The sequence below is a fragment of the Nicotiana tomentosiformis genome, chromosome 12 (assembly GCF_000390325.3).
Source record: "Nicotiana tomentosiformis chromosome 12, ASM39032v3, whole genome shotgun sequence".
In the NCBI taxonomy this organism is placed as follows: domain Eukaryota; kingdom Viridiplantae; phylum Streptophyta; class Magnoliopsida; order Solanales; family Solanaceae; genus Nicotiana; species Nicotiana tomentosiformis.
Window position 1 is genome coordinate 3,941,424 of NC_090823.1, and position 19,788 is coordinate 3,961,211.

Sequence of the window (19,788 nt, forward strand, 5' to 3'; positions counted from 1 at the left end):
ATTCTACTGGATGTTTTTGCAGGAGGTTGTAAGCAACATATGTCGTCAGATACTGCAAAAGAAAATGCATCTGTAGTTGATTCTTCAGTGACTGAATGGAAAAATGAAAGAGGGAATATGGATGAACCAGGTAAAAGTGATGCTAAATCTCTTCTTAATTTAGTCATCGTGTTGGATATTTGTCTTGCATTTTTATTTGAGTAGTTGTTGCTGCTGTTAAGATTTGGTGACACATGGTTTACCACTAGTCAGTGATTAGTGATGACACGAAGAGCTTCAATTACTTGCATAGTTTCTTGAGTATGTGTAAGCTGGCTTGACATTATTAGGTCTATGCAGTAAACCAGCTAAAAATGATGCTAAATCTCTTCATGACTCAATTCTGCATGTTATTTTTTGTCTGAATTGTAATGGCTGTCAAGGAGATTTGTTACTAGGTTTACACCCTCCATGAATTTGTATGCATAAGATAGTTATTTAGATGCACAATTTTAATTCCCCTCGAAAAAGTGCATCCCTCAAGTATGTTTTTTGTTGGCTTTGCTTTGAAATTGACGGAGCAATAAACACTTCATAACTTTTCAGTTGAAGAAGCTTGAATAGGTCAAATGATGGCCAAACATGGTCAGGTTTAGTTTACTTTAGCTGGAACTTCACTTGAGAAATAAAAAAGGCTTCTCAACTTGGATGTTGCAATGCAATTTCAAGGCTTCAATAGTGAACCTGTGGGTTACGTGAAATTGTTTGGAGACTTGTAGAGAGCTTTTCACCTTCTGTCCTGTTCCTATTTTGTGGTTGTCACATCCTCTTTCTTTCTCCCTCTCTCAAATTTCTGAAATATCAGCTTATTGGATTCTTAAAGTATTTACTTATTTTATCCCAACTTCTTTTCTCTTTCAGTTCCTGTTCCTTTTGGTATATTCATCCATTATAGTAAGTGCAACATGAGTATATTGACGTTAATCATAATACTTCTTTTGATAACTGAAAAAACCCCGAGGCCAGTGGTGCAGTGTTTGAAACTCGGTGGATAAAAGCCCGCCCTTCTACCCTTCTCCACTTAAATACCAAGCTTTTGTCTGTGGCAAGGTTCGAACCTCTGACATGTGCGATGTGCCTATCCCACATTGCGTTGTTACAACTAGACCGAAGCCCCGGGGTCATTATAATATTTGACCTTGTTATTCATTTTCCTATCTCAACTTGATTATATTATTCAAGAGCCTTACCACAATCTAACTTCTTGTCAAGTTTTACTTACTGAATCTTATATCGATAATTATTAGTAACTTCGCAGAAAATGGCTGTGTGCTCATTTATTTTCTTCTAGGAGATGTTTTGAGATGTTGGAACCAGATGATTAATTTCTATGCACAAGCAGTTCAAGCTAGTTCCTGTGCTTCCTCCATTATTTTTTATTGTGAATAATGCCTCTTTTTCTTACTTTTAGTTACTGTTTTTTAAGACTGTTGTTAGATGCATGTTCTCATATATCCTGTAGCTTCCATGTTATTGAAATGACAGTGGTAGTTAAATGATAGTTTATGAATTGCTTTTTACAAGTATATGTGGACATTAATCAATAAAATGTGCACTCTTTTTTCAGATACTCCAAGCTACAGAGCAAATGAGGATACATGTCGTTCTAGAGCAGAAGAGCGCACAAATTCATGTCAGCAGATTGGAATTTCAGGTGCAATTGGAAATGGTAAATTCTATGGCATAAGATATTTCATAATCAAGAGTTTGAACCATGAAAATATCCAGTTATCAGTAAACAGAGGGATTTGGGCAACTCAAGTCATGAATGAGCCAATTCTGGATGAAGCATTTAATGTAAGTCGTTTTTCCTTCGAAAACCTGTCATATATCTTACAGTACAGACAAATACACATGTTTTTTTTGGGCAGAATTCCAGCAAGGTGATACTAATATTTAGTGTCAACATGAGTGGCTTCTTTCAAGGGTACGCCGAAATGATTTCTACTGTTGGTTGGAGAAGAGACCAAGTTTGGAGTCAAGGAAATGGTGGACGTAATCCTTGGGGTCGCAGCTTCAAAGTAAAATGGCTGCGATTGTATGATCTGCCTTTCCAAAGAACTCTTCACCTTAAGAATCCATGGAATGACTACAAACCAGTCAAAATTAGTAGAGATTGCCAGGCATGGGTTATATTCTTGTCACTGTACTATTAGCTTATTTTTTCCATGTACTCTTGTTAGTAAAGAGACTTTTATGACGCTGGTACATGTACTGCTGTCAGGAGTTACCTCCAGATATTGGTGAAGCTTTATGTGAGCTCCTTGATGGACAAGATGCTTTGGATGTTAATTTGAAAATGTATAGCCCTTTCCCCAAAGTTGAAATATTGTTTCTGTTCTGTTATTTGGAAACATAAGAGTGTTTTCTCAAATTTGAATTAGTGCTAGAGTTCTGGAAAAATTGGTCCAAATGATTTTTCTTTTTATAATAGTTATTGGCTCATTCAGGGATAGATTTGCAAGGAATGATCTCTCTTTTAAAAGACCATATGTAGAGCCTTCAGTTCATCCTGTGGGTGGAGAGTGTAATGCATCTCTACATATGGGGTCCATGCTTTATCCCTCTTTTCTCTACCAACATCAAGTTAATGGTAATGGACTGCACGTAGCACCTCAAAGAATAAATGGTGTATTTGCTGCGGAGGAGTCAGTCATTGCATCAGGGGAAGAATCGAAGTCGAAACAATCAAGGCATTCACAGAGAAACGAAGCCCTTGCTAATCTTCATATAGACCCTGACGTGGGTCCTCGAATCAACACGTGGGGTTCGTCAGCAGAAAGGAGCCCACTTGCGAGTAATTTGACTGAAGATGACATTCTTGAAATGGTTTGTGTTTCTTGTCTTACTCTTGATTTTACTTATTGATGCTCTTGTAATTTCCATGAAGATGAAATAGTCTTGTGTACATTTTTCAAAATTCACTGATGATTTCGGTCATTAAAGCTTGATTTCTCTGTAGTTTGTAATTGGTTATTTGATATATAGCATCCTCCTCTTTGAATGAATATGAAGCTGTACTTTGTGTGTGTCTGATACGTTGGTTGTCTAGTGTTAGGAGGCATGTGCAAGATCTTGTCAAATTCAGTAATTTTGAACTTGAAAGGACTGCCAGATTTTCTGATATTAGACTTTTCATCATCTGTTTCTGTAGTGGGGCTCTCAGTTATTCTGTTTGTATCATAAGACTCACAAGTGTAATGACTTACAATTTCTTTGACGTGATTAGCCGTAATGCACAGATGTTGAATCAAGAATCATATTAAGTTATTGTTATGAAGTGTAGGGTGTTTTTTGTATATAGTGAACTTTTTGTAGCTAAATGGATTATTAGATTTTAATTTATTTAGTTTCCTTATTTTACTTGGGAATCCTAGTAGTGTTAGAAGTCAGTGTATGGAAGTTTACCTTTTCTTTGAATAGTAATCTTTAAAGAGATGATGAATTGGTGGAAAGTTATCAGGTTATTCCTATTTTGTTGGTGATGCTTTTGTTTTTTCTTCTTTGGTACTTCTAGTCCAAGGAAATGCTAGGTGGGATTCGTAGATGTTCTTCTCTTTTCATTGTCTCCCACCTCACCGCCAAAACTTGTTCGCTCGTACCCCGTTTCTACGACCTCACATTATTCCTTATATTTCCGATATGATAGGACTAGAGCTTCAAGTTTTCCGCTACTTAATGTTACCTGCCTTGAACTTTTAGTCCTCCTACATATCCGGCTATCCTTTCTTTTGCCCATCTGACAGGCAGTAGAACCTCAAATTCTCTATGTAACTTTCAGCATGCAAAATCTTATCTGTATCATCCAAAACTTGCTCGTCTTCTATTGCCTAATTTAATCTCTTCATTCGTCCTACATCAGTCCCTAGTTAGCATATCATTATATTGACCAGTAATAATTAAAGACCCTTACTAATAACGTGCACTTTGTTTAGCAGGCGCCACGACTCTTCCCGTCACTCTCTCTCTCCATCTTTGTTTGCGTGTGTGTGTCCCTCTCTTTCTTGAACAAGTTGCGTGGCTGCTACAATTTAAGCCGTTTTGGCTCTTATGAAGACACTGCATTTCTTATGTATTTAATACATCATATAGATTTACCTGGCTCCTAGCTATAAACTCAGTGGGTTGCATATTCTGTTCTTCTCGGATTTTAGTTTGAAGGATGTTTTTAAAACTAGGTACTTTAATACTTCATGGACTTTACATTTTCATAAAAGGTATAATACCTCATGGGCGACGTTGTGTAGCTGGTAGATCCACCATTAACTCATGTTGTCATAATTAAGATATTACCGAAACAAGTTGTTTTTCCAATTCTTTTCTCTTGATGCAGACGTATGAAGAGTATCTTGAAGCTCATAGCAGAGGAAGCAAAAGATCACACCACCCTGTTAGTATTCTTTGATGCTTTTTTTCTTATATTCTGTATTATAGAATAAATATATCAAGCATGCTTTGTCGGCTTGAATTTTCAACAACTGTAAAAGGTTCAGCTTGAGAAGATTTTTCATTCTGTATGTTATATTCTTTGGCATTCTGTATCATCCTTGACCGTCATTTTAAAGATTTTTCAAAAGGATCTTTTGAGAGAAGGAAGGGGAGCCTTGGTGCAACTGGTAAAGTTGCTACCATGTGACCAGAAGGTCACGGGTGCTTAGTGCACCGGGCTGCCCTTTATCTTTTTGATAGAACGAATTCTGAATGAAGCTTGAGGTTTCCCTTGTGTTCGTAAACAAGACGTAGTCGTGTAATTAAGTGTATGCCAGGGATGCTTTTTCTTGAAATGAACATGGGAATAATTAGGGGGGAATGCCGAGATTTTATTACTTCTATGAAGTTTTCTGAAAAGCAAGATATTGAGAAAAAAACCCGGTAGTTTTTAGATCTGCTTGCAGTAAGGTTGAACCGGATGGTTAGAAAGGTCTATGATTAGTATATCTATTCCAACATATGGAAATTCTCTTGATGCCCATTTGATTATAGTAATTTACCTTCTCTCTTTATCTAGGTTTCAGGACCATCGCGAAGTACACAAAGGTCATTAGGCAGTGAAGAAAATTGTGATGATTCGTAAGTTTTTTGACTTCTCATTTCCAAAACACTTGATTTGCACTGGACCATCTGCATAACTTGTATGCAATCTATCTTTGCAGGCAGTCGGGTTGCAGTTCGAAGAAAAGGAGAAGTCACTGAATCTAAATCCGCTAAGTGGTAACGTTGATCTTCATGGGAAGCAGGCAGTGATTGATATTCTTGTATTGTTGCATTCGTCGCGAAGTGGTGGCTTTTGCAAAATTGTTCATTTTTTTTTTTGTAAAACTTAAAACTTAGGAGCACATATTGCTATGATGTTGTATTATATCTGTACTGTATTATATGGCCCTCTTGTCACCCTCCTCCTTCCCCTCCTGCATTTGAATGGAAACTTTTACTGTCAATGCAAACTTGTACAGGAAAATTAGCAGTTTTTTTATACTATTTATTTATTTATTCGTAATTTTTTTCTTCTTTGACAAACTGAAAATCCTGTATGGATCTGGATATTATCTTTCCATAAATTAGGACGGACTAGGTATTGATTATTGGGATGTAGAGAGGATATTATTCTTTTATTCTTTTGAGAGCATTTATTATTGATAAAGATTTTTTATTTGTAGTTTATGGTTTGGATGATGACCACGAGAAATTATTGTACAACTCTCAACAGAAGCAAAAAAAATTGGGTCTCTTTTTAAAAAGTATTTCTACACAGTAGTAAACCAAGAGGTAACTGTTATTTTTGAAAACAGCTAAAATATACATTTCTCAATAATGCGGGCACAAATTGGCCCAAGAAAAAGGATCCGAAGTGCCCCTAACCAATAATTAAGTAGATTACCACTAAGAAGTGTGGTATGATACTTGAGATCTCTCCATGCTTAGGACCCGTTTGATCATAGATTTTGTCAAAATAAATTTGAATTTTATTTGACAAACATATATTTGACTATAGATTTTGCTTACATTTTGGTAAAATTCCAAATCCTAAAACCAGTTCAATAGATGATTTTGGGCCAAAATATCACTATTACATTTTTTAAAAATTACCCAAAACTTTTGTATTTTATAAAAGAACCCACCGTTTATTATTTTGTAACAACGTTGCTTCGTCTTCTCGGTCACCTGATAATGTATCATGTAGTTCATTATAAAAAATGATAATTTTGTATCAAATTTATTTATGTTCAGCACTATAGTTTGCGATAATATAATGAATGTTATTGATAATGATACTATTGAGTATTTGTGATAGTTTTTAGAACTTGTGGGTATAAATCATGTTTCATGTTTTTCCAAAATAAATTTGGGAAATATGTTTTGAAAACTGATGTCCAAACACATTTTCATCTTCAAACCAAACTTCACCAAAATCAAATTTTTTCGAATAAATTTTGAAATCTATGGCCAAATACTATCTTAATCAGAGGTTTCAAAGTCGAGATAGATTGGCGAATCACAAACAAGAAGCGTGGCGAGATAGATTGATATCTCTCAATATTTAACTCGAGATTTTCTAGTGTACAGAGAATGGATCACTAAGAGGCACATGAAATTCAAATTAGTAGGATGACTAGACACGAAATGACTAAATTAAAAAAAGAAAAAGAAAAACAAGGTAATTTATAGGCTTAGCAGACCTCAACTTAAAAGCTTACTTTTTAATTTTGTCTTTTTAACAGCGACACCATCTGTCCAAATCTTAATCACTCTTTCCTTCTCTTCAACAATTGTTAACAGAACAACAAAATCCACTCAACAATTTCAAAAAATAATATTTTCCCCTCTATTCTAAAGTTCTACGTCCAATATATACTCCTATAGATTTGTCTTTTAGCTCTACGACACAGCAATGGAAAATGGCGGTGGTGGTGGAACGAATGGGAAAAGAGTAAGAGCTGAAGATGTAATATGTAAGCTCAAAGACGACGGTGATTTCGATAAACTTCGCCTCAAAATTCTCCGCAAACTCAAAGAAAACGTCAGTATTTTGCTTTCCCCCCCCCCCCCCCTTTATTATAGCTTGTTATTTAGGGTTTCTCATTGGGCTAAAATTTATTTATCTTCGGTTTCTGTATTGTTATATTTGTTAGGGTCTGATAGAGTACAACAACAATAACATACCCAATGTAAAGGAGCGTATTGTATATACAGTCTTTACCCCCTACCTGTGATAGAGTGATAATGTAATAATTATTTCACACTATCATGTAATTTAACCTATTATAACATGTTACTAACATTTATTCTGGGTTACCAATTAACTCTATTTAATAGAGTAAGTGACCTGATTGTGTACATAGAATTAAACTATTAAACATATGAGTTTAAGTTGCACCGACGAGATAAAACATATTTTGAAGGTCACTTAAAAAATAATGGCAGGATTCTGTTTGATAGCATTGATTGGTAATCTAGAATAATTGATAAGTTAACTTGCTATAATAGGTTAAAGAGTTTAAGTAATATATACCAATGTAAGGAATTTATCAGGTCACCTTTATCTGTTGTAGCAGGTAGCCTATCTTTCTTTAAAGATAACAAATCCTATATTTTAAGGAGGCTGGCTTATCTGTAAATATCCGTTGGTTGAACGGATAACAACAACAACAATAAAATCAAGTATATTCCCACAGGTATTGGTTGAACTGATAATGTAAAGATTCTTTATAATGACGGTGTATATAACTTCAACTCAAAAAGAAAATACATGTGGTTTGAATTTAAAAATTATTATTAGCACAAAGGAATTTGTTCTTACCCTATTTGCGCAGTATAACTTCCCCATTCATTGCATGTGGCTCTGTCCTCTGGCACTGATTGGAGATTAGAGATCAATTTTAGGATTTCAGTTATATACCTGGAAGGCAAGGTATGTAGTTTATCTGGAGCAGGTGCCTTCTAAAGAGAAACATAGGTGTTCAAAGGTAGGCTCAAGCTAAGGTTTTACTCATGAGCATAGTGGTATAGCCGACCTAACTATGATACCAACAGATGGAAGCAAATGTTGATCATGGTGATCCGGGAGTCAACAGATCAAAATTCAGAGAGTCAATGGACTTTAAAGAATTGTTACACTGTAACTGAAATTTAACCCAACCCATATCTATGTTGCTCGGACTATCCGAAAATGTCACCGGGTGTGTGTCGGATCCTCCAAAAGTAGTGTAGTTTTGGAGGATCCTACACGGGTGCGGCATCATTTTGGAGAGTCCGCGCAACATAGACCCATACTAGGTGGTTTACCAATTTTCTAACCCTTTTTCTAGGTTACACATCCACTCTTAAATTAGGCTGCTATTTGCAATTGGATTTTAAGTAACTTCATAGATCCATTATCAATGTATAAAAGTTAAAACTTTAATTTTGTAGTGCACGTCCTATGTACATGTCTATCCTTGTTTCGGCTTTCATTTGGAGGCTTAACATCATTGAAAAACAAAAATATGCTTCTTTTTAGTTTGAAACTGTAGTACAGAAAATGTCAGTTAAAGGTTCAATAAGGACTTTGCCGGATGCAGAAAGGGTTTCTACAAGATTTGAAAACGTATACCTTGGTTGATGTTTGTTCCTAGACTTGCTGGCAGGATTCTATTGGCATGTTAAACCTGGCCAGGCCTTTACTTGAAAGCTCTTCTGACTGATTTTAACTCCATATGAATTTCCATGGGAACTCTTGACTTCCATTGCATCCAAGGCAAGATCTTGTTAAACAGAACTAATTGTATACAGTCAATCAGTGAGCCTTTCCAAAACTGAGGTTCTGATGTTCTCTTTTGCCTAAAGAATACCTTGAATATTAATCTACTTCGTTTGCTAGTTAAGCCAGGTCAGTAGAACCTTGCACGCTCAGCTTTTGTTAAGGCTGGGTTTTAAATTAATATGAGTTGAGTTGAGTTGAGTGCAAAATAAATTCAGATCGATTTTGATTGGAGGCACAAGTTCAGGTTGAACTTGCTTAGACCAAGGATCTTTAGTGATTCTTTTTCCATCTCTACAACAATGTCTTGTAACAGCCCACCTATGTATGGTCTGGACTTTACTTTTGTGATATTCAGGTATAAGTAATTAAATTATTTTGACGAGACTTGCAGTTTTGATTGTATTCTTTCTATAGTTTGATTTACCCTGGTCAGTTGTTAGTTATATTTGGGTTTAGCAATGAGCCTGGACTTTTAGGCTAGGGCAGAGCTGTAAAAGGTGAAACTGATTTGGTGCCCCAGGTTCGGGGAAGTATTTTGTTATATTTCTTGTGGGATTTTACTGGGTCGTTGTTGTTGTTATGTTTGTTTTCTGTTGATAACCAATCTCTTTATTTCCAATTAATGTCAAAGCTGTTAACCTTCCACAAAGGCGCACCTTTTGAAGAGATGTGCACATTTTTATACACATTTAGAAGCTAAGCAAAAATACATCACACTAGCATTACGTTGAACATGGACATGGACCTGGCATGAAAATTTTGAAATATTATGGGGGCATGACATGTATTGGAGATGATGTTATATCTGTATATGGTCTACACTTAAAACTAGAACTGTACTAACTACCAGTTCTTACTTAAAAAAATATAAAAATTAGATTAGATACTATAAACTAGAGGCATAAGGGACAAACTTTGATAGCTTCACGGGTCCAACATCATAAAGAATCTATTAAGTGACATCATATTGAGCATCCAGGAATCACCTAAAATAAAGTGCTTGCTAGTACAAAAAATCACACTCCAAAATATCTGGTTCCAATAGTTCAAATTTAAAAGACAATAGCTGGGACTCAACTGTATTATTGTCGTACATGAATTAATGTGGTGGTAAACTTGATTAAATTTGATGTTGGTGCTTCCTAATGTTTGCGGTGTGGCAAGGGGGCAGAGAAAATTTCGCTGTTAGTTTCCCAAAGCATAACATATCTGCCTAAGCTTGGTAAAAAAAAAATCTTTACTCATTATCATTTAAAACATCGTTTCTCCTAGAGCTGAACAGTTATTTTCTCATAGAGAACTTGAGAATGACGTACTATTCATGATAAAGTTAAAACGTCTTTCTTGCCTTTGGTATATCTCCATATACAAGAAGATCAAAGAGATCTTCCTTTTTCATGTTGAAGGTAAACAATGCTCTTCTAGTTTTGAAGTTATTATGTGATTATTTACTTAGTACAAGGGTATGAGGGGCTAGTTAATTTATTTAATTATAAGAAAATGGGACTTTATCTATATACTTGAATCCGGTGTTTAAAGACATAGGAAGCATGGATCCAAAATTTATAGCGTTCTATTCAAGTGTTGATCAAGTTCGCCTAGCTGCAAATTGAGAAGTAAGATAAGCATAATTTGTTAAAGAATATGATGAGTGTTTTCTATTAAATTCTGAGATTTCGTATTTATATAACGCTCCTTTAGTATATGAAACTGCTCCAACTGATTCTTTTATGCTAAATGACCATTTTATGTTCAATTTAGAATCAACGGAATTGATGAAATGTTGTTTACATCATTTAATATCTTTGAATAGGTTAACGCCAAATAAATTATTTATAAATTTATGCTTTATAGGTCACGGGTTCGAGCCGTGGAAGCAGCCACTAATGCTTGTATTAGGGTAGGCTGTCTATATCACACCCTTTAGGGATATGCCCTTTTATAAATTTGTGCGTTATTCGTGTCCCGTCGCTTTTACTTGTGAAGGTTCTTGTCTCCTACTAACTATGTTAGTGTTAAACATATGATGAGCGATTTTTACATTATCTTTTGATCTTCTCAAACATATGATGAGTGGTTTACCCAAAAATACGATTTGCTTTAAAGTGAAATTATTATTATTTTTTTTTTGGCAAAAACATCGTGTATATTGCACATTTTTCTATCCATTCCTCATTTATCTTTGATACATAGTATTGTAGCCGCAGTTGTAGTGGGCATGTTAGGGCTCAGTTTGAGGTAGGGCAAATTATTTGTTTTAAGTTTTATTGAACTATCTTCTCAAAGATGCCGATTATCTTGAACCAACATCTCCAGCACTGGGATTCTGCTTTTTTGCCTGTGTTTTATTCAAGATATTAGAAACTAAAGGTAAGATTTGAGTTGACCAAAAATTCAACATGCATGATTTTTTTTTTTTTTTTGCACTTTGCAGTATCCACGATGTAGGAGGATTTGTTGTATGTCATTTCTTTTGGCTTTTGGGTATGTCATGTTTTTACTTTATGTTCAGAAAAAAGAAAAGGACAAGCATGAGGCTATTACACTTTTAAGTTTATATATGCTCCAAGTTGTCTGAAATTTGTTTTGCTCCAGGAAGAGTTGCGGAATAGCATAATAGCCACTGTGAAAGAATCAGCAGCACTTAACCGTCCAGGTGCAGAAAATATGAAACCAAGGCAACTGTCGGATGCTATATATCAAGAAGTTGGGTAGGTCGTATTTTCACAGTTTCCAATGGTTTTGATGTTCTCTTTAAGACACTAGAAGCACCTAAACGCTGAAAGCTCTGACCCCCCTCTCCCCCCCCCCCCCCAAATATTTTTTAAATTGGGATCTTCAACTAGGTTATTTCCGTTTCTTTATGTTTTCACTAGCTTAGAACCTGTTTGATTCAATTACATTTAGAATGACTTTGGCCTCCAAACTTATGTTCAGACATGCTTGAATGCTTCTGTTAGTTATGTGTAGTCCCACATTGGAATGGGAGTAATATGTACTTTGTAGACTATAGCTATAAATAGGACCTCTTGTATTATATTAAGTATCTAATATCAATAATATATTTTTCTCCCGTGCATTCTCACATGGTATCAGAACATTAGTGAGAAAAGATCGCTGTGCGTCATTCCAGCGTTAACCGGGAAGAAAGAACTTAGTTATCGTTCAATTTTTCAGGTGACCTAAGGCCTGTCTACGTGAAAGTCACTTTCTGTCGGTGTTGTGCTAAAACTAACACCACCACGAGGTAGATCACCTTCCGACGACCAAACCCTGAAAATTTATTCGGCAGAAAAGTTGCCACGCGCCTCCACGCGCCGGCAACAACTTTTCCGGCGAGGCTTCTGACCACTTTCCGGCTATTTTTTCGCGAAGCTTCTTTAGGACAGTCTGCTCTCCTCACAATTCCGAGCCTACCCATCTAATTCAAATCAAATTCCGATCACTTTTATATTTTTCCGGTGTGAACAGTAACCTTTTCAGCCATTTTCTTTTGAAAATATTTCTTCAGGACAGTTTGCTCGCAAGGGAATTCTGAGTCTATCCATCTTGGTTACGACAAATTCTGACAACTTTACAATTTTCCGGCGAGCTAAAGTGTTTTCCGGAGTGAACAGTGTTTCCGGCGTAAAATAGTTTTCTGTTTTCTGCGGTAAACAGGGTTTTCCCACAGGAGTTACTTATTTTCACTATTTCAAGTTAACCCTACTACTACAAATTGTAGCGACATGGGAACCGATACTTTGAATAGCAGATTATATTGAGTTCCTTCAGTACAAAGCATGTAAGCAGACATCTTCTGAGATAGCTTCTGTTGTTCAAACAGGTAACAACGTGACTTGTTTATTCCAATCTTCATCCTCTAAGTTTTGGGTCATTGATTCAGGTGCATCAGATCATATTTCTGGTAACAAATCTTTTTTCACTACTATTTCGTATTCTCAATCTCTTCCGAGAGTCACAATGGCCAATGGGTTTCAAACCATGGCAACTGCAATAGGTCAAGCAAGCCCACTTCCTTCCTTACCTTTATATTCCCAATAGTCCTTTTAATCTCATAGCTGTTAGTCGCTTAGCCAAATCACTTAAATGCGCTGTTTTATTTCTTGATGACCATGTTTTTATACAAGAACGCAGTACGGGGCGGATCATTGGTACCAGACGTGAATCAAACGGACTTTATTACCTTATCCTTGCTAAATCACATGGACTCACATCTTGTCTTCCTTCAACAACTTGTCATGTTATTGATTCACCAGATTTATTACATAAACGGTTGGAACATCCCAGTTTGTCAAAACTTCAGAAAATTGTATCTGGTTTATCTCACTTGTCAACTCTAGAGTGTGAGTCATGTCAGCTCGGTAAGCATACTCGCTCCCATTTCCCTCGGCGTCTTGATAATCGAGCAGAGTCACCTTTTACTTTAGTCCATTCAGATGTTTGGGGTCCTAGTCAGGTCAGTTCCACCTTGGGATTCCGCTACTTTGTTAGTTTCATTGATGATTATTCTAGGTGCACTTGGATATTTTTGATAAAAAATCGATCTGAACTGTTTTCTATTTTCCAGACCTTCCACGCTGAAATTCAAAATCAATTTGGGGTTTCTATTCGCACATTTCATAGTGATAATGCCCGAGAGTATTTGCCGTCCCTATTTCAGCAGTTTATGAAATCTCATGGGATTATTCATCAAATATCTTGTCCGTACACATCTCAACAAAATGGAGTAGCTGAAAGAAAGAATAGACATCTTATTGAAACTGCTCGTACCCTACTCATACAATCTCATGATGCGTTGCGTTTTTGGGGATGCATTCTTACATCTTGCTATCTTATTAATCGTATGCCATCTTCAGCTATCCAGAACCAAGTTCCATTCTTTGTCATGTTTCCCCACTTACCTTTGTTCTCTTCCACCCCATATTTTTGGAAGCACTTGTTTTGTCCATAATCTTACTCCAGGAACAAATAAGTTAGCTCCTCGTGCTCTTAAGTGCGTATTTCTGGGTTACTCGAGAACACAAAAGGGGTATCGATGCTACTCTCCTGACCTCCAACGGTACCTTATGTCCGCCGATGTTACCTTCTTTGAAACCCAATCATACTTCACAGGTTCAGGTCATCACTTAGATATTTCTGAGGTACTACCAGTTTCATATTTTGGAGATTCAGTCACTATCTCCCATTCACCTTCCTCTAAATCTCCAGCTCCACCACCTACAGCTCCAGTTGTAGCTCCACCACCTATAGCTCCAGTTCCACCACCTACAGCTCCCGTTGTAGCTCCACCACCTATAGCTCCAGTTCCTCCCCATAATCCAGTTCAACCTTCTGCAGCTCCGCCACTCTTGACTTATCATCGTCGTCCACATCCAACATCAGGCCCAGGTGATTCACGCCCTGCATCAGATTCTGCACCTACTGCGGACTTGTCTCCTCTTAGTCAACCAATTGCACTCCGCAAAGGTGTACAATCCACACTTAATCCTAATCCCCACTATGTCGGTTTAAATTATCATCGTCTGTCGTCACCTCATTATGCTTTTATATCGTCTTTGTCCACTGTTTCTATCCCTAAGTCTACAGGTGAGGCACTATCTCATCCAGGATGGCGACATGCTATGATTGACGAGATGCCTGCTTTACATGCGAGTGGCACTTGGGAGCTTTTTCCTCTTCTTGCAGGTAAGTCTACTGTTGGTTGTTGTTGGGTTTATGCAGTCAAAGTCAGCCCGGATGGCCAGGTTGATCGGCTTAAGGCTCATCTTGTTGCAAAAGGATATACTCAGATTTTTGGGCTTGATTACAATGATACTTTCTCTCCCGTGGCTAAAGTAGCATCTGTTCGTCTCTTTTTATCCATGGCTATTGTACGTTATTGGCCTCTTTATCAGTTAGACATTAAGAATGCTTTTCTCCACGGTGATCTTGAGGAAGAAGTTTATATGGAGCAACCACCTGGTTTTGTTGCTCAGGGGGAGTTTAATGGTTGTGTGTGCAGATTGCGCAGGTCACTATATGGTGGTTTGAAACAGTCCCCTCGAGCTTGGTTTGGTAAGTTCAACACAATTATTCAAGGAGTTCGGCATAACTCGTAGTGAAGCTGATCGCTCTGTATTTTATCGGCATTCTGCTCCTAATCTGTGTATTTATCCAGTGGTTTATGTTGAAGATATTGTTATTACTGGCAATGATCAGGATGGTATTACTAATCTGAAGCAGCATCTCTTTCAGCACTTCCAGACTAAAGATCTGGGCAGATTGAAGTATTTTCTAGGTAGCTCAGGTATTGTTATTTCACAACGGAAGTATGCCTTAGACATTCTTGAGGAGACTGGAATGATGGGTTGCAGACCTATTGACTCTCCTATGGATCCGAATGCTAAGCTTCTGCCTGGACAGAGGGAGCCTCTTAGAGGCCCTACGAGATATAGGAGGTTGGTTGACAAATTGAATTACCTCACAGTCACTAGACCTGATATTTCTTATCCGGTGAGTGTTGTAAGTCAGTTTATGGATTCTCCCTGTGATAGTCACTGGGATGCAGTTGTTCGCATTCTTCGGTATATAAAGTCAGCTCCAGGCAAAGGATTACTATTCGAGGATCGAGGCTATGGGCAAATTATTGGGTACACAGATGCCGATTGGGCAGGATCACCTTTTGATAGACGTTCTACGTCTGGATATTGTGTTCTAGTAGGAGGTAATTTGGTCTCGTGGAAGAGCAAGAAACAGAATGTAGTTGCTCGATCTAGCTGAAGCCGAATATCGGGCCATGACTATGGCAACGTGTGAGTTAGTTTGGGTCAAGCAGTTGCTCAAGGAGTTAAAGTTCGGAGAAATCAGCAAGATGGAACTGGTGTGTGATAACCAAGCTGCTCTTCATATTGCGTCAAATCCGGTGTTCCATGAGAGGACTAAACACATTGAGATCGACTGTCACTTTGTCAGAGGAGATATTGTTACAAAGTTTGTAAAGTCGAATGATCAACTAACAAATATTTTCACTAAGTCTCTTACCGGTTCTCGTATTAGTTACATGTGTAACAAGCTCGGTACATATGATGTGTATGCGCCAGCTTGAGGGGGAGTGTTAGTTATGTGTAGTCCCATATTGGAATGAGAGTAATATGCACTTTGTAGACTATAGCTATAAATAAGACCTCTTGTATTATATTGAGTATCTAATATCAATAATAGATTTTTCTCCCATGCATTCTCACAACTTCGAATAGGTTTATACACATTTTTTTTGTTATTTTCGTTGATACTTAAGTACTAGTATTTATTTCGGGGAGGGGGAGGTTTTATACTTTCATTTGTCTATTTTGTTGAATTTAGAAGTATCCTAGATTTTTCTGGAAAACATGAAAAGAAGATAGATGAGAAAAACTTAGTAAAGAAAAATATCTGGTGTTGTCTATTTAAGCACTTAAGCATGTGTTTTTATATTTATATTTATTTCCTTGTCTATTCTAGTCTCATTCTTGTTTCCCTTAAGGCTGATTTTCTTTTTCATAAATGAGCTCTTTCTCGATCCTTTTAGGCTGTAATTTTCATGAAATTCAAAATGTGACTAAGTTCGGCCTACTTCAAGAAATGAAGGGTTTGTGTGGCTTTCGAAAGCTTTTTTTCCCGACAAAATATGAATACTCTACCCTTGTCCAAACAAACTGTCCCGTCTGACTTGGCATGAAAATTAAGGGACAGTTGAAGTTGTCTATTGCTCAGTTTTAAGTGAAAAAGCAGATGTTGGGCATAGAAATAGATATAGGTCGATTAAGTGGTAAAAAAATCTGCCTAGTGTATTGTTTATTGCTATAGGATAATCAGTGGAAGTTTCTTTTCTGGAGAGTGGAAATTGTTTTGACATGTTCTAAAACAATCTGGGCATTCAATTTGGTATTGAGGGAGTAATTGTATATTAATAAAATAAAAAATAAATTTTACGAATGCAGCATAACTGTGTGTGTGGGCCCGGGGGTTTGGGGGGTAAGTGATGAATTACTGAATGTTCCATTGCTTGTGGCCCCTTTTCCCTTTCACTCGAGAAGCGAATCGTGACCGTGCACCTCAACTAGTGATATGCAAAGTTAATTTTATTACTTGGATATAGTGCTTTCATATGCTACAGTTTTAACCTGCTTTGGTTATGAACTATAGGGACAAAGTCATGGGTAAAATTTCAGAGGATTTATGGAATACAATCAGAACTGGTGATGGCATTCAAACTGAGATAACCCAAACTGTTCAATCAGTTTACAATAAGTTATTGAACCCACAACTAAATGAAGCTGGTGAATCATCCTCTCATTCAGAATTGCAGCCTGCTCCGAATGGAGTTGAAACTAACGGACATAGTGCTGCTTCAGACCGTGGTATTGATGCCACGTTTTCTGTTGAACCAGAGCCAAGTGAACCTCCTGGTTTTGCTCGATTAGGTTCAGATCGGAACAGCAAAAGTAACTGTTCAAATCAGATTAACAAAAGTAACCATAAGGAATCACCCAAAGAGGAGTCAGAATTTCCTATTCCTGCTGATGAAAAAGCCAGAGAAACATATACCGAGCCGGAGAAGAACCGCGCACCTGACCCTTTGGTGCCTGACAGTATGGATGTGGATGCACCACCTGGCTTTGCTATTGTCACGAAGGAGAAGAATCCAGATGAAGTTGATGATGAAGATCCTGACGTGCCTCCAGGATTTGGCTGATCGCTTATTAAGTTATTATACTTCTGGTTATATTTTTTGGAAAAGGTTAGCCAATTCAGTTGGTCATTGTCGTATCAAGTTCAAACAGCTCGTGTTTACACTTACAGAGAGTACTTTACGTTGACTGCGCCGGCTAGCAGCTCATGACTTCTCTTTCTTCAATTTCCCAAGGTTAGAAGCCTTAACTGTGTCGTTTGTGTATGATCTTGGATTAAAGATTACTACTACCAAAATTCAGACGCTTCAAATATGAGTGTTGTAGATGACACGATGTCTTGGTGTAAGATCTAGTTACACTAAGTTAATTTGTTGGTTCTTCAGATCTTAACTCTAATATTGCTTCCTATCCTGTACAAAGACAATACTATTTTGCCTTTGTGTTTTGCCTTTTAGATGTTATTTCTTTAGCTGGATTTGTTTTTTCCACAATTTCTAGGAATTGATGCTGGGGATTGGACAAAGGAAAATTAGTTGCTGATACCAATTGGCAAGAAGGTATCCTTTGTAAATGCCTTTGCGTGATTTACTAAGCAATTTATTTTTTTCCTCTTGGTTACAAAGATACTGCATTATGCCCTAGGGAGCTGCTACTTTCCTCTTAACGGATAATTATACTAGAGAAGAAAACTACTAGGATTTTGTGAATTATTCATATCTATGATATGGCACAAATACAATTACTGCTTCTGTGATAGTCCGAAACATTTACACAGTAAAATTTGTAGGATCAATGCATGTAGGATCCTGTGAGCCGAGGGTCTATCTGAAACAACTTCTTTACCTCATACAAGATAGGGGTAAGGTCCGCGTACATCCCACACTTCCCAGACCTCACTCGTGGCATTATACTGCGTATGTTATTGTTGTTGTTGCAATGTATGTAAAGCTTTATTATTAAAGTATATGACCAGTGGTCAATGAAGTGGGTGAGAACCATGAGGTCTCAGGTTCAAATCCCAGCAGAGGCAAATACTAGGTGATTTCTTCCCATCTATCTAAGCCTTGGTGGATAGAGTTACCTGGTACCTGTTGCTGGTGGGAGGTAGCAAATACTAAGTATATGACCATCTTATCTAAAAGCTCAAGTTGTTATCGAGAACACACTTCTATCTACTCAATAATGTCTGTAGACATTCTACAGACATTTGATTCTTTTTGATGGTCCAAGGACAGGAAGTTCTTTTGATGAAGGGTGGTGGTGAGATTAAAACTTAGGACCTCTATGTTTTTTGGTACCATGTTAAATTGTGTGTCCACCTCATGTTGAAAAGCTTAAACTGTTAGAAAGGACACTTTTATTTACTTAATTATATCTTTCAGTATATATTTTCTCTTTTATTCTGTTTCTAAGTTGTTTATGTCTGCTACATGAGGTGATGACATTTTATTGACCAAGTCTATGGATAATGCAGGTATATAACACTAACTTTAGGTACAAGAAGTGTTATTTATTGATTTTAGAAAGTTCAAGCATGATGGTTGGAATTTGAAATTAGGTTCGTGTGTGTAATATGATTCGTTTTTTTACAGCATGGAAAGTTAGGCTTTTTTGAAGGTATATCGAAAACAGTCTCTCTACCTTGTAGTAAGATCTGTGTACACATTACTCTTCCCAAATCGGATTTGTGGTATTATACTGGGTATGTTATTGTTTTGTTGTTGGAAAGTTAGGCTTTTGCAATTACTTATCTATTTTTAGTTGTGGCAGTTTCATTAAAACATTGTATTTACCATTTTAGTTGTTAATGAAATAACTGTTATTTAATTGTTGTTACTGGCTTTATTTTTCTCATGTGGAACTAGACAGCGCAGTATACCGAGATTTACTCAATTTTAAAATGCTACAAATTACAGATTAAAATAAAACCAAATGATTATGAAATTAAATGTAGACTGATCTAATGTACTTCTTTCTCATCCAATGATCTAATGATCTAATGTCTTTCAAGATTATGAAAATTGTGTTAGCATTCAAAATTATAACAATTCCAATTCCAATCTATGAGGAAAATATAAAAAATAAACAGGTACTATCGCTACATTACGTCAATCAAGCACCTCAAGCTATTATTTTGACGGATATAGGGATGGTAAGTGGTGCGGTGTGGGTGCGGTGCGGGTTTTGTTTAAACCCACAAAATTTCAACTCGTCCCACTCACCCCGCATAGTATTTTCACCCGCATTCACTCGCCCTGCATCTCCACCCGCCCCAACCTGCCCCACTTGAGTTTTTTCTCTCTTTCCGTAGAACTTTGATTGAAATTTTCGATGTCAGTTTAGGATTTAAGGATG

General features: G+C 36.9%; 2 protein-coding genes across 4 annotated transcripts; both read left to right on the forward strand.

Annotated features, from left to right (window-relative positions):
- The first annotated feature begins 28 nt into the window (after positions 1 to 28).
- On the forward strand, positions 29 to 5,477 carry LOC104107135 (uncharacterized). Its single transcript, XM_009615866.4, has 8 exons — positions 29 to 130; positions 1,607 to 1,836; positions 1,911 to 2,162; positions 2,264 to 2,340; positions 2,490 to 2,868; positions 4,373 to 4,429; positions 5,048 to 5,109; positions 5,193 to 5,477. The coding sequence occupies exons 1-8, from the start codon at positions 40 to 42 to the stop codon at positions 5,230 to 5,232; spliced, it is 1,188 nt and encodes a 395-aa protein (XP_009614161.1). The 5' UTR covers positions 29 to 39; the 3' UTR covers positions 5,233 to 5,477.
- Positions 5,478 to 6,750: 1,273 nt separating this feature from the next.
- LOC104094818 (uncharacterized) lies at positions 6,751 to 19,260 on the forward strand. 3 transcript variants are annotated; one of them, XR_011412667.1, is made up of 5 exons: positions 6,751 to 7,057; positions 11,375 to 11,490; positions 16,946 to 17,666; positions 17,932 to 17,990; positions 18,908 to 19,260. XR_011412667.1 is itself a non-coding variant. In XM_070191716.1 (3 exons), the coding sequence occupies exons 1-3, from the start codon at positions 6,929 to 6,931 to the stop codon at positions 17,493 to 17,495; spliced, it is 795 nt and encodes a 264-aa protein (XP_070047817.1). In that variant the 5' UTR covers positions 6,751 to 6,928; the 3' UTR covers positions 17,496 to 17,908. The 3 variants fall into 3 exon arrangements, 1 of the variants encoding a protein (XP_070047817.1); XR_011412668.1 differs by lacking the exon at positions 17,932 to 17,990; XM_070191716.1 differs by lacking the exons at positions 17,932 to 17,990; positions 18,908 to 19,260 and having other exon boundaries at positions 16,946 to 17,908.
- Positions 19,261 to 19,788: the final 528 nt, after the last annotated feature.